General features: G+C 40.6%; 1 protein-coding gene across 1 annotated transcript in view; it reads left to right on the forward strand.

Moving 5' to 3' along the window:
• ANO2 (anoctamin 2) overlaps positions 1–27,712 on the forward strand; it is a 199,877-nt gene that overhangs the window by 163,434 nt on the left and 8,731 nt on the right. The window contains exons 19-23 of the mRNA XM_049821656.1: positions 146–246; positions 9,232–9,380; positions 23,538–23,690; positions 23,795–23,847; positions 25,820–26,001. Of these exons, the coding sequence (XP_049677613.1) occupies positions 146–246; positions 9,232–9,380; positions 23,538–23,690; positions 23,795–23,847; positions 25,820–26,001 (638 nt within the window). The remainder of the gene's footprint in view (positions 1–145; positions 247–9,231; positions 9,381–23,537; positions 23,691–23,794; positions 23,848–25,819; positions 26,002–27,712) is intronic.

Consider the following 27,712-nt stretch of genomic DNA (forward strand, 5'->3'; position numbering starts at 1 on the left):
TGCAATGATCGACGAGCTCCGTGCTCCTGTGCATATTGGTGGCAGGGACGATGGGCACATATAGACATCGGTAGCTCTCCCAGGTGGGTACTTTTAAATTAATTCTCTCAATCCCTTCACACTCCATGGTTTTGTTTAATTACAGTGTGCTCCAGGAGGCTGTTTGATGGAACTCTGTATTCAGCTGAGCATCATTATGCTTGGAAAACAACTGATTCAAAACAATCTGTTTGAAATTGGAATCCCGTATGTATCCCAGCCTTCTCCATTTACCGTGCATTATTCCTCTGACACAGTAAATTAGAGCCTCGATCCTTATTCAACTGAATGGGACTTTTGCCACTGCCTTCACTGGGTTCTAATTGAATGTGATGATAAATCACATTTTTGGTTGTGATGAAATGATCTGGCTGTATTTTATGTTGAATAATTGGCTATATCTGCAGTAAATGGCTTAAAGTGATTGAATATATTAAATAATTGATCTAAATTAATTTTAGAAACCTGGGAAAACAGGCAAGGTATGATAGATCTCTTGGGAAGTTTTAGAGAAGCTTTCAGGGTAGCAGTATCGAATACAAATTAGTATAAAGTGGGGGAGAGATGGCGTGGAGAAAAGCAATGGCTCATAAAAGATGTTAAAATGTATTACTTGATCTATGACTATTTTACGGGTTTACAGAGGAAGACCGCACATTTCTCAGGTGCCTGTATGTCAGTATGTCACTGTATGATGCAGGAGCTGGGGTATGGGAGAGATGCTGACACGCTGCCCAGCGGCTGTCTGCCACAGGATGCTTAGTGCACAGCATCTTCTGCTCCAAATACAGCAGGAAATCTCTCTTGGTCTGTCTCCAGTGCCAAGGGGATCTTCAGGCACTGAAAATCCACTGAGAATGTCCTGCTCCTGTCTCTTGGGAAGTTTGCTCTTGTTTCTGTTAATTGAATCTTCCTTGTTGGTGGCAGTGATCTGTGAAATGTTGTATGAGACGAAGAGTCTGGCTTAGGCGCAAGCCTCAACTCTACTGAAGTTAGTCAGAATCTTTCGACTGTGGTGTCAGTAGCGTTTGGATCACATCCCTAAGGAAGGCCTTGAAGATGCTAACTAGAAACTAAGATGAGTGATGCTTAAAGATTATGAAATATTTTTTAAATAAGCCCTTTCCTTTTCCTAGCAAGAACTTTTTTTTGGAAGTAATTTAAATAGGGAGAAAAAAAAAAATTCCCAAACAAATCAAATGTGGGTTATGGATGGTTTCATTATTCCTGTGTCAAAGTTCAATAGGGAGGCCTGTTTTCTCTCTACATCTCATTGAGTTTACAGTTTATTTTCAGAAAAGGCTGGTAAATCATTCCCAAAATATTTGACATGTTGAAGGGTTAAAGCTTTCTCAGTGTAAACCTGGTGTGATTTTTTTTTCCCATCTTCCAAAAACTTAATGCTACTGAACTTTTTTAATGGGGATTTTATGATGTTAGAAATACTGTATTTATTTTTTTTTACTCATGAAAGCAGAGGCTGATCCAGTCCAAACAGAAAATTCCTGTCAAATTATTTCTCAATTCCCTCACTACAACTCTTGGTGCAAGAATGTGACAATTTCATCCCATGTTTCTCCCTCATTTCGGCTCCACTGCCCTTCTGCCAACAACCTATGGTGGCCTCAATTTTCAAAACTGAAAAACTGTTTAAAAACAAACATGCTTTCATCCTCTCCTTCCCAGAGAAATACCTCATTTCAGTCACAATGCTATCTTGTCATCCTGAAATAAGCACATCTGGTTTTCCTTTGCTTGTCTGCATTCTCAAGAAAATCATGTGTATATCTGCAGGGCTCGGCCCTTCTCACCAGACCTGTTTGCACCAGGAGAAGCCCAGTGCTTTACTGAACACTTACGTTAATTAAATCAGACTTAGCCTTCTAGTTCTGCATGGACCACTCCGCTGGTTTGAACTAGGTCCTTAACGGTACTGTATTCTACCTCATCTGCCCCACAAACACAGGCACACAGACACCCTTTGAGTGACGATAAATCAGATTTTCAGAGGGCTGTGCCTAGGTCTGCTGGACACATATAAATCCAGACCAAAAGGGATTCCAAACATGCCTGTGTTGCACAAGTAGTAGTTCCCGCATGTCTGTGTCTCACGCGTGATGTACTACATCTATACACGCTGTTGTTAGGAGTTGTGACGGATGTATAGATAAACATACCCCCACCCTCTGCCCTCCTGCCTTCTCATCTGGCTTCCTACTGTATCCTAGTCTCTCTTGGTTTTCCTTGGTAATCTCTTACAGTCAGCTCATCTTCTCTGTTAGAACATCCTTTTTCTACCGGTAAGTTTTTTATTTTCCTTCCCAGCATATTCCCATCTTCATGGGGCCCTCGTTCTGTTTTCCAGTGTCTACTTTTGCACAGGCTACACACTGTGATGAACAGTCCTCCTGTGGCAGAAAGGCAGATCAGTCTTTTCTATCTCCACTCTCAGCAGCTGCGGTTTGTTTTTTTTTTTTTACCCCTTGCCTTGTGCCTCTTCGGAGGGAATGAGAGTCGGAGTGAATAACACAGATTCTTCCACTGGCTCCCCATATTTTTACTGAGGGCAGAGTACAAGTGCTGCAATCAACCTCGCCCGACTGGAGACACAGAAGGGACTATCATAAACGGTGATTTATTCTTCAGAATCTGGAACTGTCCTCTATATGTCTGTAACATGGAATTATCTCTCTGCTAAGTTATATGATGACCCAGATCAAAAGAGTTTTATTCCTTATTGAAATCTCAGAATTTCAGGATTATTTTCAGAAAACCTTTTGATTTCACTCACTGTAAAACCCAGGGCATTTTAATTGCTTTGCAGATCACAAAGCCATATTCCCATTTGCTGTCTCTTTCCCGCAAAAAAAAATACTACTAAGTGGATGACAGATGGAGTTTATAAGCAACAGCCACCATTATGTCTCTAGAGCCCCAAATGTTGCAGCAATTGGGAACCATCATTTGATGTCTTCATTCTGGCTTATCCATGGTCAGTGCTGGCTGAGGAGTTATGAGGTCAAGCTTCAGATGGCAGCCCTGTATTGTTTGGGGTCATTAGGACACATCCTTGTTTTTTCCCTCAACGTTTCTGGAGAAACTGCTGCACATCTATGACTTTTTGATTTGACTTGCTGGTCTTCTAAACCTTTCTGTGAAGTCTTTTTCAATTTCTGCACCTAAGAATATCAAAACAGCTAGGTAAATGCAATAACTATTGAATTATGGAAAACCAAGCCTTCTTGAATTGAAATGTATATTCTGTGGGGATAGAATCCACAAGTTTAACGGATGTAAATATGCCACAGTTCACTCAAATGTGTCACATACCATAATTCTTTTGCTGTTGCCACAGGAATTGACCCTAAGAGGCAGCAGGGCTTGAGAGCCTTAACCTAGAGTTCTTTTAAGACTCTTCTTCTTCGGTTCTGTTTTTCTGAACTTATTGAAAAAAAGGCGGTGTGGTTATTTTATTGCTCTCTGTCTTTGACCTTGGTGATAAACCCTTAGGGTGAAAACCTGTCCCTGTCATAGTCAACGGCAAAACTCCCATTGATCTTAGTGGGGCCATGATTTTGGCCTTTTTATTCAAAATCAGTTTCCATCACTTACTCCAAAATGCACTTAACTGTGCTGGATGAGAATATCAAGAATTAATAAAATCACTTTAAAGACACAATTTCATAGCTGTTTTTATCTTTAATAGCTATAATTATGTTTAATAAATTATTCTTAATTCATGGGATATTTTTTTTGCCTTTTTTGTTTCCTTTCCTGTTTTTGGTTGTTGTTTTCTTCTGTTTGAAATCAATAAATCCCAAACACAACTGAAAGTCCTGTAGAATCCAGGAGGTCTGAGGGTGCCAAGGAAGCATGACTATACCATAAATTTGTGGAACAGAATGAGATTAAAGTCCTTTTGTTCTCCCCCTGCCTCCTTGTACCTGCTCGCTACCTGTGAATATAAGAAGGTCTCTCCTTATATGAACAGACTGTAGGAATATGACTGAAGAAAAGCCTGGACCTTCTGTGCTCCTTCCCCAAAGCAACAAACAAAATTACAGGCAAGGACATGAGAGCCTTAAAAGCCACCTGATAGAAATAATCATTCATCCCTGGCATCTGGATTCTAGGGGTTTTCTGCCTTTTCATGTAGAGTCTCTGCATCTCTCTTCTAGCAAGTATTGCCTTGCAATACTTCAAATCCAGCTCTTGGTGACTGTCGCAGGTGATCGGCCTTTGCAGTACGTAAGGGCATTTGTTAACTGAGAGTCTTGAGAAATTGGTAAACTGATCCTCAGTTCCAATCTGTCTGGCAAGCTCTGGTGGACATGTATCGTGAGGACCACGCAGCCACCGAAGACACGAAGACTTGCGCCAAGAAAATACTTTTCCTGCATCTGTCCTATTTCAACCTGGCCCCCAGCTGCCCTGCCCCTCCAGCCTCTATACGTTCCGCTCTGTCTCACTCCACAAATTTCTCATTTTTTCCCAAGTCATCATCACGTCTTCCCCTAGATCCCCAAAATCATGCTACTCCTTTTTATTGTATATATAGAGCAACTGTTGAGTCATCTGTCTTTTTTTTTTTTTAAAAGGAGGCTTCGTGTAAGTGCACCATGTGCTTGCAGCTCAGCCAGGATCAGTTTGGTTTTGATTTCTCCTTTTCCTCATATTTTTTCTCAAAAGCTTGTGGGTTCTTCAGGGGTGGGGTTTTTTCCTGTATTGATTTTATGTTCTCTTCAGATTCTGATTACCTTGCATAATGTGATGCTTATTTGTATATTAGAAACTACGAACAGCATAATTAAACCATGTTCCCATCTCTTATCTAACAGTCTAGACGTAGCCTTTGACAAAAACCTGTTCTTCATTTTCTTTCTCCCTGATCATACATTCATTCTTCTTTCATGTTATTCAGTCTCCTTAAGAATGTATCTTGCTTTTTGATATTCACTGGCAAAAGGACCAGAAATAATGGCTATTCTACGGTTCTACAGTTTTCACTGTTTGGCCAGATTCATATGGCTACTAGCGGGGTCATGATACTTTGCTGCATGTGCCTTTTCAGCACAAAGCTGCTCGGAGACTCAACGAGTTTGTTCCCGAATTAGCAAACTCACCTCTTTCTCACTAGTGGAGCTGCCTGGCATGCAGAAATCAGAAGCTAAAATAGCTCTTGATTATCATTGTCTGTCAACTTTGTTAAAAATGTTGAGCTGAGTAATTAAAAACAGGTTTCACACAAGTGCATTTAAAAACCTTACTCAGTTTTAATAACACAATCATATGTGCAGCTATAGAGCTCTGCAAAACTCATTTTCATTGCCCTACTGCTGTATAGTGGGAGAATAACACTGTGCAAATCCCTGTTCTCTGTTCCTTTAACTTTCTGACACATTACTGTTTGGTCTCAAACTTCACATGCTTGGATATGACACAAAGGTACATTTTTTGTGGAAAATTTGAAAGAATTAGTTTGGCTTGCTTTCAGTTAGTTGATCCTTTAAAAAAATTACATAAAAATGAAAATAAGAACACTCTTCAAAGTTTAACTCAAATTGGTTAAAGGTGCCACTCCTTATGCTTTGCTTATAGATAGCCAGATGAAAAATTAAAAATTATCCTGAGTAACTGAGCCCTGGATTTAGTGTATTCCCAAATAAACATTAAAAACAACAACTATTGTTTTAGTTACTGGGTTCTCAGGGGAGTTATGTGTATGCATTAAACTCCATAACTCGACTCTGTGGTGCTGTAACTAGAGGATTAGATCACACATGTACAGACTTCACATCTAAACACACCCAAATTTTATCTCAGCTGCTGCACAGTGACAGCAAGATGCTCTTCAATCTCATCTGCCCACGGAAATGCGAGGGACATTTATAACTCATTTCATTTTATTGGAACAGAAATCAGCACTGTCTTGAACTTATTGTTCACTGTCCTCTGAGAGTCCCTCACATTAGAAAATTAATTGGGATAAGCTGGAAGAGCATTCTGGGAATTCTTTGGTTGTTTTAAATCCTGCTCCTAGTCTCCTACCCTCTGAATACTACATCACCTCTGTCACAGAGAAGTTCCCTTGATTGCCATAAAAGCAGAGAGGGGGAAAGGAAATTTTAGTGTCTCGAAATGGCTGAGTTTGCATGATGTAGGAGGTAAATGTCTTTGTGAAGAACCATCTAATTCCTTCTTGTGAAGTGTTTTACATCTCCTCACTCTTTTATTAAAACTGTGTAAACTGAATTTTCTGGGTAACTAAAGTATTTGTTTAGCCCCACTCTATCTGGGCATTGCCAAAGTACTGAGGATGTTACCATCAGACTTATGAGCTACGGCTTAGCTGCACCTGGAACAAAAGCTGGAGCGATCTGTTGGTTTTTGCAGCTTTGTGATCCTGGGACTGACAGGGCCTGATGCAATCTAGATCTGTTTAAAGAGCGTCTGCCAATCCCCGTTTCCTCCGTAATGGCGTGATGAAATTGAATGGGTCCTGTAAACACTGGTCGGTGGAGAAATTCTGCAGCCACTGTGGTCATTTCCAGGCTGCTGTAGAGCCTTGTGCTTTGTGGTGACACAGTGTTCCCGTGTGGCCCAGTGTATATCCAGGAACAAAGCAAGAATCCTACCCGGCAAAGCCTTTAGTGAGTTTGCCAGCTAGCCTTGCCCTGCTACTTAAGTTAGGGTCTGAGAAAGCGGTTCTGCTTAACTGGAGGTAAAAATGAAAACCCCCTACTATTTCCCCATACACTTCTGTCTCCAGGCCACACACCTCTAGTTCAAAGGATTTATCGCAAGCTGTGGGGGAAAAGTTTGTGGGAGAGCCCTGCTTACACTACTGGCAAAACATCACTGGAATTAGTCTGGATTTTCACTCATATGGCACATATGTGAAGAACTATAAAATAACATTGCGCGTGTTTGTGAAAGATAAATTTCCTCTGCAAAATGAAGACACACAATAAGTATCAATCTTCATGTTTTATGCTAATTCAATGTATTTTGCTTCCTTGACTTTGAAGAAATGCCTCATTCTATTGCATTTTTCCACGAGAATTTCACAACGTGTAAAATAGTATGAAGTTATTGATGCATATGCATTTAAAGTGTCATCTGTGGGGGGCATTGGGAATACTTTCCCCTTCTTTTAGAGGTGGATTTGTTTTACTCTGGGATGATACTACTTATGAAATTCATGTATTTGTCAGTGTCAAGAAATTTGTATCACCATCTCAGTAAGACAGTGATTGATACTACTACTCCTACTGAGGTCCAAAGAAATACTCGCACAAATAATTGGTCACCCATGTGAATAATTTATAGCCTGGCCAAAAGGGACGATGTTATTGTAAAATGTGGTCAAAATGAGAACCTCTGATACAACCTCTTCTGAACTACGGGAGCTGGGAGACATAACTGATCTGTGTTTACTTAAGAAATGGTAGGAAATGGTTTTGCTTTTCTGCTTCAGAGGCAGTGAAAACTCACTGGTATAGCTGGTCTTGCAAGATGTATACCTTTCAGGTAGCAGAAATATTTCCTGACTGAAATTGGGAATTTCCAAATCTCACCATAACAGTGATTGGCAGCTAGCTCGGTGTTGCACCTTTATACACACTGTGGCATACCTGAAGGAAAATTCAGATCCTCTAAAACGCTTATGAGAAATCTCTGAAAGAAGATTTTACTGTTGTGCAAGTACATAACGCACCCAGTTCCTGATGAAGTAAGTTTTTCAGGGTCTGTATAGGTCTGCATACTTTGCCACATACATGATTGGTAAAGCCTCAGAAAAAAAAAATAATTCAGAAATATTTATTTTTCACATGAGCATTCAATAAATGTTCCAATTTTGATGTTAGCAGTTATAGAATTCTGTAGTTTCCAGTGGCTTAGGAATAAACTTGCAGAGAAGTTCTGGTGAGTTCCAGTATGAGCTGCATTGTGGAGTACTGAAGAGACTTACTGCATGTATCCCAAGTGACACTTTTCTAGCAATAATTTGTTACTGAATCTGAAGTGACTAAGGTAGGTTTTCTGTTTGTGTATGACAGGAATGATACAGCTCACTGAGACCAAATTCTGCCAATCTTGCTGAAACTCTTTCATTAATCCTATTCTCTCTGTTAGTTTGAACCCTGTTTGCACATTAGCTAGAAACAAGGGAATTGCGTTGTTCTGGTATGAAAGGCCAGTAGTAAAATTAAGACATTGCTTATGCTTAACATTTAATTGGTATATATTTTATAACATTTAATAGGTACATATTTTATCATTTTTATTAGTTGTAGCATCATTTTTGTTAAAGAAAAGAGTGCTTCCTCTTTAAAGTTCCACAAGCGGCATCTTTTTTTGTCTGTTTAGATAAAGTCAGGTATATGTGCTTGTGACAAGAGAACACTGGAACCTGAAGAGCTGCAGGTGTTTTCTGGTGGTCACAGGGCTAGCTTTAAGTCAAAAATATTCATTTTTAGAGTCCTAAAGGGTTTTGGACCTATCAGAATCTTGAAGACACTTTTTTTTTTTTTTTTTGGTGCTGCAGATTTATTAGCAGAGGTGCTCATTTCCTTTTGCTTTGAACAACAGACAGTTTTTCTGCTAAAATGTTCGTAAGTCCACCATGTTTAGGAATCAGTACATTCTTGCACTCTCTGTCTTTGGCAATGTGTCTGGTTTTTTGACCTTAAAAGTATACTATGTTGGAAGTTCCCAAGTTTCATGGTGAGAGAAAAGGGCACCTGGGCTAGATACATGGTATGAAAGTATCACATTACCTTTTGGTATTTTGTTTCTTTCTTAAGGGAGAGGCGCTCGGTGTGTTGGTTTTGAGAGTATTACCAGTTAACTAATATTATTTAGGTCCACAGTGCTTGAGATTCAGGAAGATGCCCATTCAACATGTATCTAGAGAGAAACAATTATTTAAAAGGACTGGGTTCAACTCCATTTTAACAGCGTTATGCTGTTGTAACTTTCCTCTTAGCACAGGAACTGCTGTCCCCAGCAGCCTGTCACCTGTCAATGAGCAACATCAGAACTTGAAAGGATGGTGCAAACCAAGCCTATGTGGCACCAAAGTAACATGATATACATTTTGTGCTGCTGCGCAAAGACTTAGGCCAAATCTTATAGGGGAAAAAAAAAAAAAAAAAAAGACTTGGTTCAATCTGAACTTCTGTTCCTCAGGAAGCTAAAGAAGCTCTTCAGGAAACTGAAGGATGAAAGAACTGAGCCAAAGGAAATGGACACCAACCGATCAAAGGACCCTCAGCAATGGGATCTTGACTACATCTTGGAACCTTTCACTGGGCTGACTCCAGAATACATGGAAATGAGTAAGTTCTCTGACTTCCCTTTCCCTTTCTGCAATAACCATAGACTTACAGAGGACCAATCATGATATATATGATTGTATGTCATAAATTGGCTTGATAAAGGAGGAAAAAACCCAAAACACTTGTAGTCTGCAGAAATTACATGCAAGACAACAGGGCTATGAGACTCCCACATTACCAGCATTGCAACAATGATGAGTCCTAGTATCTGTTAATACTTACATTGTGAGAGTCCAGTGTTCCCAGCTGAGAAAAGTGCATAGAAACCATTGAGCCACAGAATCACAGAATAGCTAAGGTTGGAAGGGACATCTGGAGATCACCTAGTCCAACCCCCTGCTCAAAGTAGGGTGAGGTAGAGTAGGTTGCTTAGGGACTTGTCCAGTTGTCCTGTTGGGTTTTGAATATTTCCAGGGATGGAGACTCTACAGTCTCTCTGTGCAACCTGTTCCAGTATTTGATCACCCTTACAATATAAAAGGTTTTGATTATGTATAAATTACATTTCCTATGTTTCAATTTGTGCCTGTTGCCTCTTGTCCTTTCACTGGGCACCCCTGAGAAGAGTCTAGCTCTGTATTCTTTTATCCACCCAAGAGTTATTCGAACACCTTGGTAAGATCCCCTTGAGGCTTCTCTTCTTGTGGTACAACAATCCAAGCTCTCTCAGCTTCTTCTTGTACTTAAGGCCCTCCAATCCCTTAATCATCTTAGTGGTTTTTCACTGGGTTCACTGCAGTATGTCCATGTCTTCTACTGGGGAGCATAGAACTGGAAAGAGCACTCCAGGTGTGGTCACAGTAGCGCTGAGCAGAGAAGGATCCCCTCCCTTGACCTTCTGGCAATACTCTTCCTAATGCACCCCAGAAGGCTATTGGCCTTCTCTGTAGCTACGGCACATTGGTCATTCATGTTCAACATGCTGTCCATCAGGACACCCAGGCCCTTTTTTGCAAAGTTGCTTCCCAGCTAGTCAGTTCCTGGCTTCTACTGGTGCTCGGGGTTATTCCTCCCTAGGTGCAAGACTGCATTTTCCTCTGGTGAACTTTGTGAGATTCCTCTTGGACCATTTCTCCAGCATGTTGAGATCTTTCTCAATGGGAGCATAACTATCTGGTACAACTCCTCCTAAAATTAAAATCGCTTATTAAAGTTTCAAATGTAGTAAAAACATGTAGATTCCAAAATATAAACGTGTATTTTCTCTTAGAAGTAAATTACCCTTTACAACAGAAAACTGTAGGACTATCTTTTTAGGTTACTTAGTTCATGACTGAGTGTTACATGATACTGAATCATGTACACAGCATTCCCAGCTATGCTTAAATTAAAATCCACATACATACACAACAGGAGAGAACCTTCAGCCTGCAAGAGCTTCTCGGTGAGCTGAAAGAGTCAGTGGAACAGAGAATTGTTATTCCCATTTTACTCACAGAGAGCTGCAGCAGGCGGGTACTGAGTTGGCCGCACTCGAAGGAAATCTACACCACACTTGGGAATTATTTCTCAGACTCCCACCTTTCATACCAGTTCTTTAACCAGCACATTCTCTAGTTTTTTAAAAGCATGTGCATACTTCCTCCACATGCATCACCCTGCTGGAGTGACTGACATCACCAGTGGTGTGCACTGCCAGACATTTGGTCGTCTTTCAAACCCGTGTAAAGTAGGAGCAACTCTATTAAAGTTAATAGTATTCTAATTTTGTAAAGCTGGTGCCCACGCTGTGTGTATCATCTATGTGTTCATATGTGCTTGCTGTTTTTCACTATTACTTAAATTGCTGCTAAAGTATGGCAGAGATCAGTACTTTTTCAAGGCTGCTCCACAGTTTGCTTTTCCTCATGAGAGGGGATAAGTATGTGGGTGGAACTGGGAGCAATTCTTGAAGTGGCAAGATACCACCAGTTATATATTTGGTAACCACACTGTCACATCAGGGAGACAGCAGTTCCTAATTTCTGCTAGGTGGGATCCAGGAGCTGGATCTGCTGCTTCACAGAAATGCCTCTCTCAAGATGTAACATCTATCAGAGAGGAACTGTATGCACTTTTCATTATCTGCAGGTGTGGATTGCTGACATCTTAGTGACTTGATCCATCATTTGCATATTATTAAAAGACTCTGATTTAGGATCTGAGGTTAGTGTGGCCACTGTAAATCATTTGAAACATAGCATTAGAGTGTTTCCTGCTATCTGGAAGGTAAGAGTCAAGAAAGAAACTTTGAAGCGCTGAGTTTGTTCAAATAAAATACCATTAATAATTTATTTTTATTTTAACATGTTTGGGACTGTGCCATTGTCCTCAGTAGTTATAATTTGGAAGTGTGGTCAGTTTGTCATCTTGAATGCACTTTGCTCAAGAGAAGATGTAACTCCATTATCCAAAGTTGCTCTGATACTTATGAAATTATTTTGGAAATTCTGAGTACAGTATCTGGCCTGTATAAAGGGATACAGAGAGCAAACCCAACAGCTAGGCATTTTTGGTATAATTCTGCTTTGTAAGGAATCCTCTGTTGCCTCCTCTCAGCTTTCACTCAGGCCGTTGGTTCACATTCATCTCCATACATCCACTTACACTCATCCACTGCTCCAGCAGGAGCAGGTCAAACACTTGGATAAAGGAGTACACGCCAGATGAATTAGCTGAGGACATATATCAAGCATCTGATAGAGAATTCCAAAGTGAAATATATACTTGCCTTCTTTCTCATTCTAAATTGTGTTTGTTATAAACTCCAAGGAGTATCTCTGTGAGTCAGCATAACCCAGGAGGACAGAGGTGCAAATAATCACCAAATAACTTAGGCTGTTAGCTCCAATTTCAGCTGTCCTCAGGGAAACGAACCCGAGAAGAAGCAGCACACAGGGATGCTGGGGAGTAAAAAAGAGGCCAGGCTCTTCACACCAGATGCAACCCAAAATTGCAACGTACCCCTCAGCCCTGTAGCTGCCTCATGAGTAGAACCTGGAGAGGCAGGGAAGGAGAAAGGGGGAATGGTAAGGGTGGGGAAGGAGGAAGTAGAGAAATAACTGAGGCAAACCCAAGCTTTAGGGCATAAAAATATTCAGGAGAGAACCACAGCTTGTCAATGGGCATGTTATCTAAAACCAAGCACCTGTTAAATATTGTATGTGACAACTCCTGTTTTAACAAGCCACTATTCTCAAAACATCTGAAAGAGAATGCATTTTGTGACAAAAAAAGTCAATACCATGTATGGTTTATGTCTCTAAATAGAAATAGCTATATTGATTTATAGATATAATTTCTAATATATTTATATATGCATATATGGGATTCTCTATAATGGATTTATGTAAATATATAAACATGTAAGTCTATATGAGGTATTTTATATAATGGCAGATTTGGGGATCTCTTTTATGGATATGTTTATGGATCTGATCCTTGCCCCCCGTAGTGCCATTAAGCTGACATAAAGAAGCCCTCACCTGACGTCATCTCCCTCTCAATTGTTTCAACTCACCTTAGGATCTGGCTGTGTGTTGCAGCCTCTAATACCTTATCCCCTTCTGCACATGATGATACTTTGTTGAAAAATTCTCCTTTAGGATTGATTTTTTTCCATGCATTACTTCAACCCAAGATGATTTTTTCTTCTGGAAACTTTAAGCAAACTTCTTTGCAATTTTTGAATTAAACAATGGTGAAAAAAATGTAGACGTTTCCCCTTGTAAATATTTTCATATGTTTTTATGATCAGGCATAACTCAGAAATGTCTGCACTTTAACATCCAAAATTTCCTGGTTAGCTAGTTCTCTCCAAGGACAAGAACCTTTAGTTATTGGTAATAAACAGAATAAATACAACTATTTATAAATATTTAATTTGTTGTTCTTGCACACCTGTGGTAGTTGATCTAACTCATTCTGGGAGCTAGAGCACATGACTGGTTGCAGCATGAACGGCGAATTACAGCGAAAGCCACTGGCAGGGTGAGGAGGAGCCAGACATCTTCCCAGACTTCTTCCCAGTTATAATAGGCCAGAGACTGCTGAGTACACTCTATGATAATCCAAGAAGTGTAGCTGACTTATACAGAAGCAGGATGGAGCCTTGAGTGTGTTATGAACTAGAATATCCCACTTTCCAAACATTATATACTGGTGCTTTCTTCTAATTGTAGTTGGACCTAATGCAAAGCACCCAGGGAGGAAACTCTTTTCACTCTCTGTTACCTGTGGCAAAGTCCCATTGCATCTGAGATGATGCTATTACCCTGGTTCAAGACATCTGTGGGAGATTGCCCTTGATTTATTCATGACACCACTTCGATGCAAAGGTCTGCCTCGTTGGAATAACTTACAGTATCAGGGTCTAAACTACTGATGTTATAAATCACTGGACACTAAGCCTGTGTTTTAGACTAGTCGCTTGTGCCTAGAGCATAAACAATGTTGAGTGCCTCATCCTGCAGGCATTCAGGGATAATTAGATAGATGCCCTGCTAATGAATGGATGAATTACTAATCTAAACATTTGTTTACAACAGGAGAATTAGCTTCTCAAGTGAAAAGATGAACTCACTGAGCCTTGCAGCGTGCCACAGCGAGCTATGCCCTGCCTGTGGGACCCAAGACAAATGTGCAGCAAATGAAACCCCGGCTGCACCTCCCCAGCCCGCTTGTTGCCCCAGGTCCGTACCCCTGCACCCAGCTGTCAGATTCACTGCAGAGTCTCTCAGACCACCCGCGCCGCCAGGAAGAACTTTGTGCAACTCAGCACTGAATCTGTCAGCTGGGATTGCTGCGGAGGGCATCAAGCTGAAAGCGAGGCAAGAGGCAGTTACACAGCTTATTTACCTGTTTTTCTAAATTTGGTCTGAGACGGGGAGGGAAGGGAAATAATGCGGCAAGTGCAGAGAAAGATTTTTTTTTGTCCTGAATTGCTTAAAAAGGCAGAATGACTGGGATGTAAGAAAAGGTATGATATTAAGGAGAAGAGAGAAATGTGACTGCTGTTTCAGAATTTAGTTCTTAATTTTCACACTGATTTAATCAGGCAAGCTCCCACTGGTATCAGTGGCTATCTGCTCAACCAGGAATGAAGCAGCTGAATAAGAAACTGTAGACTGGGCATACTGTAACCTTTGGGTTCCTCCATCCAGATGATGATGGTGTTTCATGCAGAAACAGGCATGGACAGATTATGTATCTGCGTGTGAATATTTACTACATTTGGGTTTGTCCTGCCAGGATACTCCTACTTTTAAGGATGGGTGACATCTTTAAAACTACACAGAAAGTCTCTGACCAAGCTGAGACTCTTGACTTGGGTCTGCCATTCACTAGGCTGTACCCTAATCACAGGCAGTCCTTGCCTTTCATACCCATATGGAGTCTCTTCTACTAATTTCTATCAAAAGGGTTGACATGTGCCCTTTCTGATGGAAACCAGCAGCAAATCTGCCTCCCCGTGCAGCAAATCATATATACTTTTTGCGTTTCCTTATGAAGCAGATTAGCCCTGGTGAGGCACCGTCTGAGGGATAGTTTTTGGAGCGATCTCAAGATGTGTTTTGCAGTATGATGTGCCACAGGTAAAGGAGGTTTTGGTGATAACTATCCCACTTCAGTTTTGCCATGGCCATTTCAAAACTGCTGGGATTTCCTTTTAGTCTGATTTCTTATACTAGGAAGCCTGAAGCCTTGGAGAGGCTTCCTTCACCTCCCCCGCTGTCCCCTCCCCTTTTTTAAGTCTAGGTAAGTTAGTAGAAATAGTGAGATTTACTGTTGGTTTGGGGTTTTTTAAAAATATCTCCTGTATTTTCATATTGGAAAATGTGGTTCTGTCTTTGCTCACTAGAGTTTGATTCCGCAAAATGGCAGCCACTCTAGTCCCAAGTCAGCAAAGCCACTAGCACCGTTAAAAGAAAAGGCAGTGTGATGGCTGATGGGAACACTGAGCTGGTACCTCTAATTGTGATTGCTCTCTTAACAGTAAGCACAAAGAACCACAAACATGAAAGAGGGAAAAGCTGGCAAGAGAAGAGCAATCCAAGTTTCTCTCACTCACTCAGGCTACGGCCATCTCTGTGTTAGAGCTAGCCTGTGTTCAGGTGCCGCAGGAATGTTACCTTTCAGTTCATGCATTTTACGAGGCCTCCTAGTGAGCTCTTCAGCTCTTTAAATGTAAATATAGCTTCGGTCAGACTAGGATGTTTAACATCACCCAAAGTTGAATCAGTTGCTTGGTGATGCTGTTCCTCAGGACTGCCACTTCCAGCTGTCCCCGAGCCAGCACCTCTACCACCATGCCTTCCCCACCACCTCAGGAGTTTGGGTTTTATCTACAACCCAAAGCAAAAATGTGTCTGTCTGTAGGAAGCTTTCTCATCACTTCCACTAGATGTCATGGGAAGGGAAAATGATACTTTCTGCTGTCCTGTTGACTTCACATCCCTCCTCCTCATTCCCAAATCCATAAGCCTGTTGATGAAGCCTTTTTACTCCAGCTACAGGAGGCATTGCGCTCACAGGCTCCCATCCTGCCAGGGGGCTTTGACCACCCTGCCATCTGCTAGAAACGTAGCATGACAAGCTGTAGGCAACCCAGGAGGCTCCTGGAATGCATTGAGGATGACATCTTAAGCCAGGTAATAGACAGCCTGGGGGGCTGCAATACTGGACCTTTTGGTCACCAGGGCAAGTGAGCTAATAGGTGGCATCAAGGTTGGAGGCAGCCTGGGTTGCAGTGGTCATACACTGGTGGAGTTCACAGTCCTGAAGGATATGGGTCAGGTGAAGACTAAAGTCAGGACCCTGAATTTTAGGAAAGCAAAATTCCAGTTGTTCAAGGACTTAGTCAATAGGACCCCCTGGGGAACTTCCTTCAAGGACAAGAGAGCAGAACAAAGCAGCTGGCAGATCTTTAAGGATGCTTTCCATAGAGCACAAAAGCTCTTGATCCCCAGGTGTAAGAAATCAGAAAAGGAAGGCAAGAGACTGGCATGGCTTAGTCAAGACCTGCTGGTCAAACTAAATGGCAAGAAGGAAGTGCACATGTAGTGGAAGAGGGAGAGGTATCCTGGGAAGAGTATAGGGACACTGCCCGATTTTCTAGGGATGGGGCCAGGAAAGCCAAGGAGTGGCTGGAGCTGCACTTGGCAAGGGATGCAAAGAATAATAAGAAGGGATTCTACAGGTATGCCAGCCAGAAAAGGAATGTCAAAGAAAGCATACCCCCCTTGATGAGCAAGGCTGGAAAACTGCCAATAATGGACAACCAGAAGGCTGAGGTACTCAACAACTTTTTTTGCCTCAGTCTTCATTGGCACCTTCTCTTCCTACACCTCTTGAGTGGATGGACTGCAAGATGGGGGCTGGGGGAGCAAAGCCCCTCCCACTGTAAGAGAAGATCAGGTTTGTAACCACCTGAGGAACCTGAACATACATAAGTCTGTGGGACCTAATGAGATGCATCCCAGAGTCCTAAGAGCATTGGATGATGTAGTTGCCAAGCCACTTCCATGATACTTGAAAAGTCATGGCAGTCAGGTGAAGTCCCTGGTGACTGAAAAAATGGAAACATTGCAGCCATTTTTAAAAAAGATAGAAAAGAGGACCCTGGGAACTACCAGCCTGTCAGCCTTACCTTTGTGCCTGGGAAGACTGTGGAATAGGTCCTCCTAGAAGCTATGCTAAGGCACATGGAGAATGGAGGTGATTCAAGACAGCCAGCATGGCTTCACCAAGGCTTCACTGCTTGACCAACCTCCTGGCCTTCAATGATGCAGTGACTACATCAGTGGACAAGGGAAGAGCTACAGATGTCATCTATCTGGACTTCTATAAGAAGACCTTTGACGGGGTCCCCCACAATATCCTTCTCTATAAATTGGAGAGATATAGATTTGATGGGCGGACTGTTTGGTGGATGAGGAATTGCTTGGATGGTCTCATCCAGAGAGTAGTGGTCAACGGCTCAATGTCCAGATGGAGATCAGCGAAAAGTGGTGTCACTCAAGGGTCTGTACTGGGAACAGTACCGTTTAATATCTTCATCGATGACATAGATGGTGGGATCAAGTGCACCCTCAGCAAGTTTGCAGATAACACCAAGCTGAGTGGTGCAGTTGACATACCTGAGGGATGAGATGCCATCCAGATGGACCTGGACAAGCTTGAGAAGTGGGCCTGTGTGAACCTCATGAGGTTCAACAGTGCAAGGCCAAGTGCAATGTCCTGTACCTGGGTGGGGGCAACCCCCAGTATCAATACAGGCTGGGGGATGAAGGAATTGAGAACACCCCTGCAGAGAAGGACTTGGGGGTAGTGGTGGATGAAAAGCTGGACATGAACCAGCAATGTGGGCTCACAGCCCAGAAGGCCAACCATATCCTGGGCTACAGAAAAAGAAGTGTGGCCAGTATGTTGAGGGAGGTGATTCTCGCCCTCTACTCTGCTCTGATGAGACACCACCTGGAGTTCTGCATCCAGCTCTGGGGCCCTCAGCACACGAAACACATGGACCTGTTGGAGGGGGTCCAGGGGAGGGCCACAAAAATGATCAGGGGGCTGGAAAACCTCTACTATGAGGAAAAGCTGAGAGAGTCAGGGTTGCTCAGCCTGGAGAAGAGAAGGCTCCAGGGGGACCTTATAGCAGCCTTCCAGTACTTAAAGAGGACTTACAAGAAAGATGGGGACAAACTTTTTAGCAGGGCCTGATGTGATAAGACGAGGGGTAATGGTTTTAAACTAAAAGAGAGATGATTTAGACTAGATATAAGGAAGAAATTTTTTACGATGACAGTGGTGAAACACTGGCACAGGTTGCCCAGAGAGGTGGTAGATGCCCCATCCCTGGAAACATTCAAGGCCAGGCTGGACGGGGCTCTGAGCAGCCTGGTCTAGTTGAAGATGTCCCTGCTCATTGCAGGGGGGTTGGACTAGATGACCTTTAAAGGTCTCTTCCAACCCAAACTGTTCTATGATTCTGTGATTTTATGATTTAGTTTTAAGGTAAAATTCATATGTAAATCTAAAAAAAGAGAAAATGTCAGAGGGTAAAACCCAATGTCTACAAGTCAGGCAGACTTCCATTGGCTTCAGTGGCATTTGACAGATACCAGTAGTGTGGGAGGAAGAGGCCAAGACTTCACCATGGCAAACAAACTCCCAAGTTTTCCGGTGGGGAAAGCTTTTGTGGGTCATTTCTTCGGTGAGCTCAACTGTGAATCTGATTTCAGTCAGTAGACTGTGCTGAATTTCTTTCTTGAACAGGCCTTGTCAGTTAATAACATGTCTGCACATAGTTTTGATTTGTACCAGTGAAATTTCTAATGACTGTTTGTTTTGATATTACTAACTGATATACATTTGTATTTTTTAGCAGACACTCCAGCAGAGATGCACTTAATGTTCCTGAGTGATCAGAAAATTTTGCTCAAGGAATCCTGAAACATAAATTGTCACTATTAATATGTGTCAGATTTGTCATTAGTACTTCCTGTTTCTAAAAGCGTGCAATGACTTTTGACCCAACCCAATATACCAAACCACATGCATTCCCAAAGTAGGCAGCATGTATAGCAATTTCCTCATCCAGCTGGTAGCAAGTTTGCAACATGTGTAGCCTGCAGTGATAGGAGTTGGCAAGAACTTGATGTTTAGAGTAGCAATAAATATTGCTAATGAAACAAACTTTATGAAATTGGCTCCAAAACCAGCTAAATGATGCATGTGAACATGTGAAATTTATACCACTACTATTTTCTTGAGAAGAAACTGACATCAGCAATGACTTTCAGATTCTTATTTCATTTGGTCTTCCCTTCTCCAGTCTAATCCCTCTAAGAGTCCAAGGATCATGTGGCAATTAATTGAAAACATTTTTTTCTCAAAGAGAAATAATAATAAAGGATTTCATCATCCAACTTCTGTTAAAAATCAATGGCAAAACTCCCTTTTGAATTTTAAGAAGAAAATGATCAGTTCCAATGTCTGTAGCTACCGACTACCATAAGGATTAATCTTAGCAGTTTGGAAGAATTTCCCCTAAAGCAGGAAAAGCCATCAAAAAGGCAATGTGTGAGGCAGCAAAGGAAAAAAAAAAAAGGAATTGTTGAAGAGAAACCTACATTTTTCTATAATCTCTATAATGAGGATGGATTTGAAAATAGCAACTCAGCCTGTTGTGTGTAGGCTTGTTGCATATATTTATTACCAAAGATTAGTAAATTACATCTTTTCCTTAGTTTCTCAGCCAGGCTTGCCTGTATATTGAAAAGTTTCTTCTTAGGGCTTGGAAAGTCGCTTAGCACAGGAGTGATTCTCCTATTTGCTTCCAGTAACACATGATCCTATGGCAGATATTATTGATATAGAAGTAAGGAAAGAAGCAACATGATAATAAAAAATTACCTTCTCTTAGGTTAGGTTTTGATGTAAAAGATACTAGGGTTACTCATGCTACTCAGTGTGTAAACCTGTTACAATCTGAGTGGTGTTGACCATGGAAGGTTTTATGCTGGGGACTGATTCTGTATCCCTTACACAAGAACACTAGCCAGCACTCTCCAGATCCATAATTTAAAAGCCTTGATCTGTGCTCTTAGTCACAGTTTGGAAGCCAGAGTTAGAGGGACAGCGTGTGCCATGTCTTTGTGGGGTTGGGTTCTGTTCAGGCCCTGTGCTCGGAGGAACAGCTTCTGTGAAAAGTGGACTTCTGAGAAGTGCTGTGGTCTGAGAGAAGTCCCTTGGTGCTGTTTGTCTTCTCAAGTTTTCATCTCAGGGCCCAGTCAGCCTAAGCCTGGATGAGATGTTGCAGATGTTGCATCAGGTGTTGAGAACCTCATGGGCTGGCTCTGAGGTCTCTGCCTCTTTCCTGCTTAAATCAGACAGTAAAGGTGGCTTGTCCTGAGCACCAATAGAATGTGGTTTGTGTTTTTTTTCCTCTCATCAGAAACAGAGTCTGTGTCACTGACAGCACATCTAGTCTCCTACTTTGATGCACCAGGAGAAGGCGTTATTTCCCATGTCCTTGACTTCCCCTTATACACAATTTTCAATTGTTTTGTTTGCTGGCTTGTGCCATGAGGCTGGGTGATGTTCATCTCTACTGTCTCCAGGCTGGCCTATCAGGCAAGTAGGAAAGCTATGAAAGAGGCTGGATGTCCAGAGGTCCAACTCCTGGCACAGGTCTCTTTAGCCTTTTGCCTCAAAGCGCAGGAGGATAATCACCCAAGTTAGGCAGGACTCTTAGGTGGGGTCTTAGGGTTGTACGTGAACACTAAGAGAGCTTTGTATGGAGACCTTGTGGTATAAGTGTGAATGTAAAAAGGGTATTCCAGGGTTGCCATCAAGTCCTCCAGCCAAAAATAGGATGTCTCAGCATCAGCTGTCCTTAATGGAACCATCTTTGTGAGTGCCCTAAGAGTACTGTAAATGTTTCCACTGTGACTGGACAGGCATCCACAGAACTCCAGGATGCTGTGACTAGATTGGTTTTGGGACCTGAACTGTACAGCAGGGATTCTTCTCTTTTTAATCCATGAAGCTTTGTTGACATATTTGTTTCTACAAATATTGACCGAACTGAACAGCTACCTTTAAATTGCTGAGGCTGTTCACAGACTGCTTGTTTTGAATGACTGTTTGCTAGTTTACTACACAAGACCATCTAAATTATGGCATGCTCGATTTTATTTTCAGGGGTTTTGCCTGCTTTTTGCATCATTCACACTTTCATAAAAAAGGAGGCTAGAAGACTGAAGAGATTTCAAGATGGCCACACAAACACTTCTGGTGTAGAGTTTTCTATGAAGACATATTTAGACAATTGTCCAGAAGTCCTTTGCATACCTTGAACATTCTTTCATGAACTTGAAAAAAAATTAAAATGCATTTTCCCAGGCAAAGAATAAAGGGGCTGCAAACAACATCAAAGCAAATGCGTGTGTGGTTTATACTTCAAGCATTGCAAATACCTCTTTTTTTTTTTTTTTTTTTTTTTTTTTTTTTCTTTTAACAGAATCATCCCAGTTCTGTTCCTGCTAAATTCACTTAAACCCAAATAAGGCGTATTTTGGTGCTCTGTATTTTTCTAAGCATTTCACAGTTTTTTGGGACACGACTCTTAACATCTGTTTTTATTTCCTTGTTAATTCCTTTTCCTGACTCTTAACATAAAATATTCAGGAAAGTATGATTTCAAGGATAGCCTGTTTGTATGCTTTGAAAAAGCTCCATCTTAATGTATGTTAGGATATACTCTTTATCTCAAAGCAAAACAATGAGAATGAAAATCAAAAGGCCATATATATAATACAGAGATAATACTTTACTTTGTCACTGAGAAGAGAAAAGCAGGAATGTCAGTGAGAAGACTTGTGATCTGCCCCCCAAAAAAGACGCATGCAAGAGAAGATCCTGGCGAAAGCTGTTTTATCAGTTAGTTGTAGGCTGTGACAACAGTGCCTAAGGAAATGATTTTAAAGTAAACATTTGTGCTATGTAAACCCTTGATTTTCACAAAAAGTGAAACAGATTCCTCCCATAGTGGAGAGAGAACTTATACAGGGATTTGCCAAAAAAGAAGCCACAATAAATAGGGCCTCATACACACCAACCCTTTTTGTATACTACTATTTATTTAATTCTGAAGTGTAAATCACAGATAGATTTATTAGTTTAATCTTACTGGGATTACTGCCTTTGCATTTGAGCAGCGTGCTCTTTCCTCTTCTTCTACTCCTCATTAGTTTTCTGGGGTAATAAACCTCTTTCACTTCCCTGAAGTATTACTTTAAAATAATGTAGCATTTTTACAAGAAAATTATCCATTCTCATGAGTAACATTCACCACTGATGCCTCCTGCTTTCTATGGAAGACACAGCCTTTTAGGCAATTTGTTAATTCCTCAGCACCTTGGAGAAAAAAGAAAAAAAATCAACCCTTTTCAGACTCTAATTGTACCCAAATGAGATTTACCCCGATGAGGTAGATCCTGAAGTGCTACTGAAGGAGAAGGAATTAAGAATACTCTGCCCACCCAAAAACTGAAGAAGCTTGCTTGGAGGGACTTGGTTTCTGCTACATTATTCCAAGCATCTCTAGAGCACTGAGACTTGTCAGAAAAACACAGTTGTGTCAGCATTGTGCTTTTGCAGGGTGACATTGGTTCCTTAGCTGCTTAGAAGACAATTTGTTCGCATGAAGACAGGTCACCCTGTGCCCTAGAAAAGAGGCATAATTCACTCAGAAAATGATGTAGTCTTTCTGTTTATATCATTATACTATGGGTGCTGAGCTGGAGTCTGTCGTGCTAGTGGTCTAGTACTGGGAAGAAGATGATACAAAATGTGCCATCTACTTCAAAATGAGAGGTTTTTCTTTGGTTATTTAGTTGGTTGGTTGTTTTTTCCCCCCCGTGGAAGAAGCCAGGCTTATTAGTTGTGTATTTATTCTAGCAAGCATGGAGAACTCGGGACGTCTGTGCTTCATTGCAATACTACTCGTTCTTTAGGACCAGCGGACTAGTGCTTTCTTTCTCCCAAACTACTTTACACAAGTTGCAAACCCGGAAAAAAAATTTAAAAAAAATTGATGAGAGCATTCTCCTTTGCCAGGTAGGACTTGAAAAGGGAAGATTTCCAACTTTGGAAGATATCAGTGACCTAAGGAGGGATGAAAATACTATATGGCACCACAGGCCCATGCATCCGCAATGACACTTACTCTGTCCCTGCTCTTGAGAGATTATCACCAAGTTTTCCAAAGGAAGCTCGAAGAAACAGTGACACCTTGTAGATTTTGTCCTCTTGCTTGCTTGTGTATCATTTTCCTTACAGGCAAAAGAACAGGGAAGAACAGCACAGTCTTAATCAGTTAATTATATTTAAATGCAGAATACACCCCAAGCCCTTTGTCCTTTATTAAATTTATTAATTATTTTGGCTTGTGCTTGTGCTAGAGACCAGAAGCATTGTTAGAAACATTCATAAAGCAGAGTGACAAACCTTTCTCTTTCATAGCCTTGCTTTGTGATACTTATTACTGGGACCAAATTGTGAAGGACTTTTATGGGTTTTGTAATGCACAAAGCTCAACAATGATTTGCTGTCAGCTGCATTTACCAGCTCCTTTCAGCAGATCTTTAAAAACATTGCATATTTCTCTTTCAGTTATCCAGTTTGGCTTTGTCACACTCTTTGTTGCCTCCTTCCCTCTGGCACCTCTCTTTGCTCTTCTGAACAACATCATAGAAGTCCGGCTTGATGCAAAAAAGTTTGTCACTGAACTGAGGAGGCCAGACACAGTAAGAGCAAAAGATATAGGTAAGTAATGAAAAAACATGACAGTGAAGATAACACCAAAAATTCAATAAGAAGGAAGAAAAGTGATAGTTAATCCCTTAACAAGTTCTGTTTTTCACTTACAGGAATTTGGTATAATATTTTGAGTGGTATTGGAAAGCTTTCAGTTATCATTAATGTAAGTATTTGATTACACCAGTTTCTAACCATGATCTTGGGAGCTTATATTGTGCCTCCAGCATAATTTAAATGTGAAGTCTGATTTTATCAATTGCTATAAAATACAATAAAATCTAAATTATCCAGTTCATTCCGGAAGTGTAAAACATGATTTAATTACAAATGAGATGACCATTCACTCTTCTCATTCTCTCTATCCTTGTGTTATATAGGACAGGAAGACTAATTCATATAAGAACAACTAATGAAGGGGATGTAAGCAGGCAACACCCCAGATAATTGATAAAGATCTACTTCTCATTCATACCTGTGCCTTTTTCTGTTACTCTGCTAGTATAACTGTTGGTATGAATAAAAAGGATGTAAATATAAAGTCCTGGATTCTAGGAGCAGAAAGTCCTTAACTAGATAGCATTAGCATTTGTTCTGATATATACAGGTATGGTTAAATCCCTAAACATAATTTCTCCCACAGGGTGAGCATTTCTGTAAGAGTAGTTTTTTGTGGTTTTTTTGAGTTAGGTTACACGCTCCCCAAGCTACAGAATCTTAATGGAAAAATATATTCTTTCATAGAACAAGAATGATTACAAGAACATAATGCGTGTCTGGTATACAGATATATTATGTTTATTGTTCTACATGTATTCCTTAAGTAAAAATTTCCTGTATATGCTTTAAGACAAAAAAAGAAGACTCATGCCCTAAGAGTTTAATTATAATACTACTATCTAGCGGGGTTTTGACCCACAGGTTATAGAATCATAGAGTCATTTAGGTTGGAAAAGACCTTTAAGATTATTGAGTCCAGCTGTAAAATATCAAAGATATCAAAGCACTTTAGAAAGGCAGATGATTGTCACTACTGAAGGGGAAACTTTGTGCAGAGGGGTTATGCAATTTATCTAGTACAATAGCTTCCAGCACAACAGTACTCCGTAGCAGTATGTAAGCTATCATTACAACTGGGAGAACTATAATGCCTCCAGAGAAGCAGTGTTGTTTGACTTGGGTGGAGCATTGTTCACTTATGGCTCAGCAGTTTCCAGGATTTAAGGTAGGAAATCATTGCAGCCCTGCACATACCCACAATTTTGCTGTCAGGCCTAGATTTCAGGTTTCCAGTACGGATCTGTGCTGGATGAGCAAAACTCTGTGGCCTCTCAGTTTTATCAGAATACACTTTGCAGATTTATGAGCCTCGACTATTTTCTGTGTCAGACAAACTCTGAACATTTTTATTTCCTGGGGATTCCATTAAAATATCAATTTGCTACTTTTTCTTGACAAAAGTGTAAATAGGGGCATACCCAATTTAAAAAAAATAAATACTGAATGCCCAGTTCTGCTTCTCCATCTGAATAATATTGCTGCAGAAGACCTATTTAGCAAAGTGTACTTTTAAATGAATCTAATTAATTCTTATTGATATGATCTAGATAATTCTGTATCTGATTCACTTCACAATTATAACAGTTTTATACCAGCATGAGGTCCATCGATGTTAGATGTGTAAATCCTGATGCACAGGGGAAAATGGAGGAGGAATACCTTACACTCAACTGATTTATCTCAGATAACACTGTGTAACTACGCCAAATTATACTCCATGTTATACCAGCAAGCTGTTATGTCTTGTAGTTTTTTAAAACTAGTGATAAACCTCCTAATGGCTCGAGGGTTGGAAAGAGTTGAAGAAATGTACAGGGCATTAATTGCTTTCACTAGTCTATGCTCTAAGAAATATTCCACTTCCCTAGCTACAGCCTTCCCCTAGAGAGACAGAGCAGGTTACTGTGCATTTGTAGAAGTATACATTCTGTAACAGGTCTGGCCATTTAACTTTCACTTCATCACCACTCTAAACTTCCTTAAACGTGAAAATTATCACCTGAATTAACTTAATATCTGAAACACATTAGACATAGATTCACGACCCTGTTGTATGGTTGGTTTTTTTCCTCTCTCAGGCATTTGTAATTGCTGTCACATCTGATTTCATTCCACGCCTTATGTATCAATATGCATACAGTCAAAATGGAACCATGCATGGCTTCATCAATCACACGCTCTCATACTTCAATGTCAGTCATCTCAAGGCTGGAACACAGCCAGAAAACTCCCCGTTTGCACAGGATGTTTTATTCTGCAGGTAAAGTACTTCTAATGACAGTTTGCCTAGTCGATGTAATTTCTTTGGGTCTTTTGTCAGAAGAAATTTTTCCAAGTGGGGACTGATAATATTTGTGCCTTTAAAAAGGCGGTTTTAAGAGTACAGCTTTTAGAGTATCCTCACTGTATTAGAAGGTTCATAAAAGGTTTTTTTTCCAGTGCATTAAAAGGCAAAATAAACAATTTAGGCAGACTTAACTCACATAAAAAAATCCTTTCTTTATTGAAAGACATAACCTTCATTAAAAACAATGAGGTTTTAAAATGGACACCCACTAATTAGAACCAGGCTTTCTTTTTCTTCGTTAAGTTCAGTGTTTACTTGATGAGATCTGAGTTTTCAGTAAATTCTGCCCATCTTTAAAACCTGCACCACTCCTTGTCTGCATATCTTATATTCCAGATTCATCTTTTCAGACTGGGGAAACAAGGCTTGACTTCTTTAAAATTTGTCCAAAATGTCTGGTCTACTGCTCCTGTAGTGCAGATACCTATGGAGTAGTTCTAGTTTGCATGAGAAATCACTAACATGGTTCCAGGGCTCTCAAAGTAACCTTGCTTTTTAATAAAAATATGCAGAAATTTAAAGCGCTGTTTTAAGGCAGTACAACCCAAGGCTGTTCAAAGCTGAGCTCCTCGGGTCAGTACTACATTCAACAGCCTGCCGCACTTTCCTTTAGGATTCCCTTGAAATCACACTGTGCTTAGCATCTGCAATGGCAAGAAATCATCACAAAACTTGCTCTTCCATTTTCCTTGGAAGGAGAGCCTTCATTTATATCGTTTTTACTACATACAGGTCTTTAATTGGCCTCCCTTATTTTGATGCATAATATATTTGTATATGTTCGCTGTCTTTTTCTGATGCATGGCAAGGTTTTTGAATCTAGTACTCCTGATGGATAGTTGCCATCTGAACCTGTCCTGGTTTTAAAACTAGTTTCACCTCTGTCTTTCCCAGTCTCCTTTCTCAAACTCAGGTCTTCACTCTCATGCTTTCGTTGTGTGGTTTTACTCTGAGAACAAATTTTGGCTAAATTGCCAAGGTGGGGTTCTCAAAATCTTATCACCATATTCTCTCAGCACCCGTGTCAAAGCAAGGGCACAAAATCAGTTAGCAAGCATAGCAGAACGATGGTACAAATCTTACAGGGGACATTCACATACCATCTAGCATCAGATTGGCCTCTTCTTGCAATACTGGTTTATTGAATACTCAGATACTGGCAGAAAATACTGCTAGTATTGTAGATATTGTAAATATCAACTTGTATTTTCTAGTTAGAGCTTCAGAATTCTTTCTTCTTTCCTTCCATTCACTTGAATTCATTGTACTTGATAAATTTGTATTCAAAATACAGATAGAATTCTTATTAGTTCCAATGACCCCTACATTTCTGCATATCTGACATTCAGAGTTTCTTAAAGAAGTTGTATTTACAGAATAGAGATAGCTAAGGCAGCTGGAATTTTTTTTATAGTGTTACCATTAAGTTATGATTATTAGTCTTTTCTTTAAATCTGTGAGAACAGCTCTAAGCACGACATAGAAGGCTTGTAACTAAAGCTAGTTAGGATGCACATTTTTGTGCTACCAAAATCTTTGTCTTCACGTTAAAGTTGAGGAGAGAAAATATTTCAAATAAATCAACCATTTTGATCAAAAAAACCCAATTCAATTAATTGTAAAT

This window comes from Accipiter gentilis, chromosome 18 (genome assembly GCF_929443795.1).
Source record: "Accipiter gentilis chromosome 18, bAccGen1.1, whole genome shotgun sequence".
Classification (NCBI taxonomy): Eukaryota; Metazoa; Chordata; class Aves; order Accipitriformes; family Accipitridae; genus Astur; species Astur gentilis.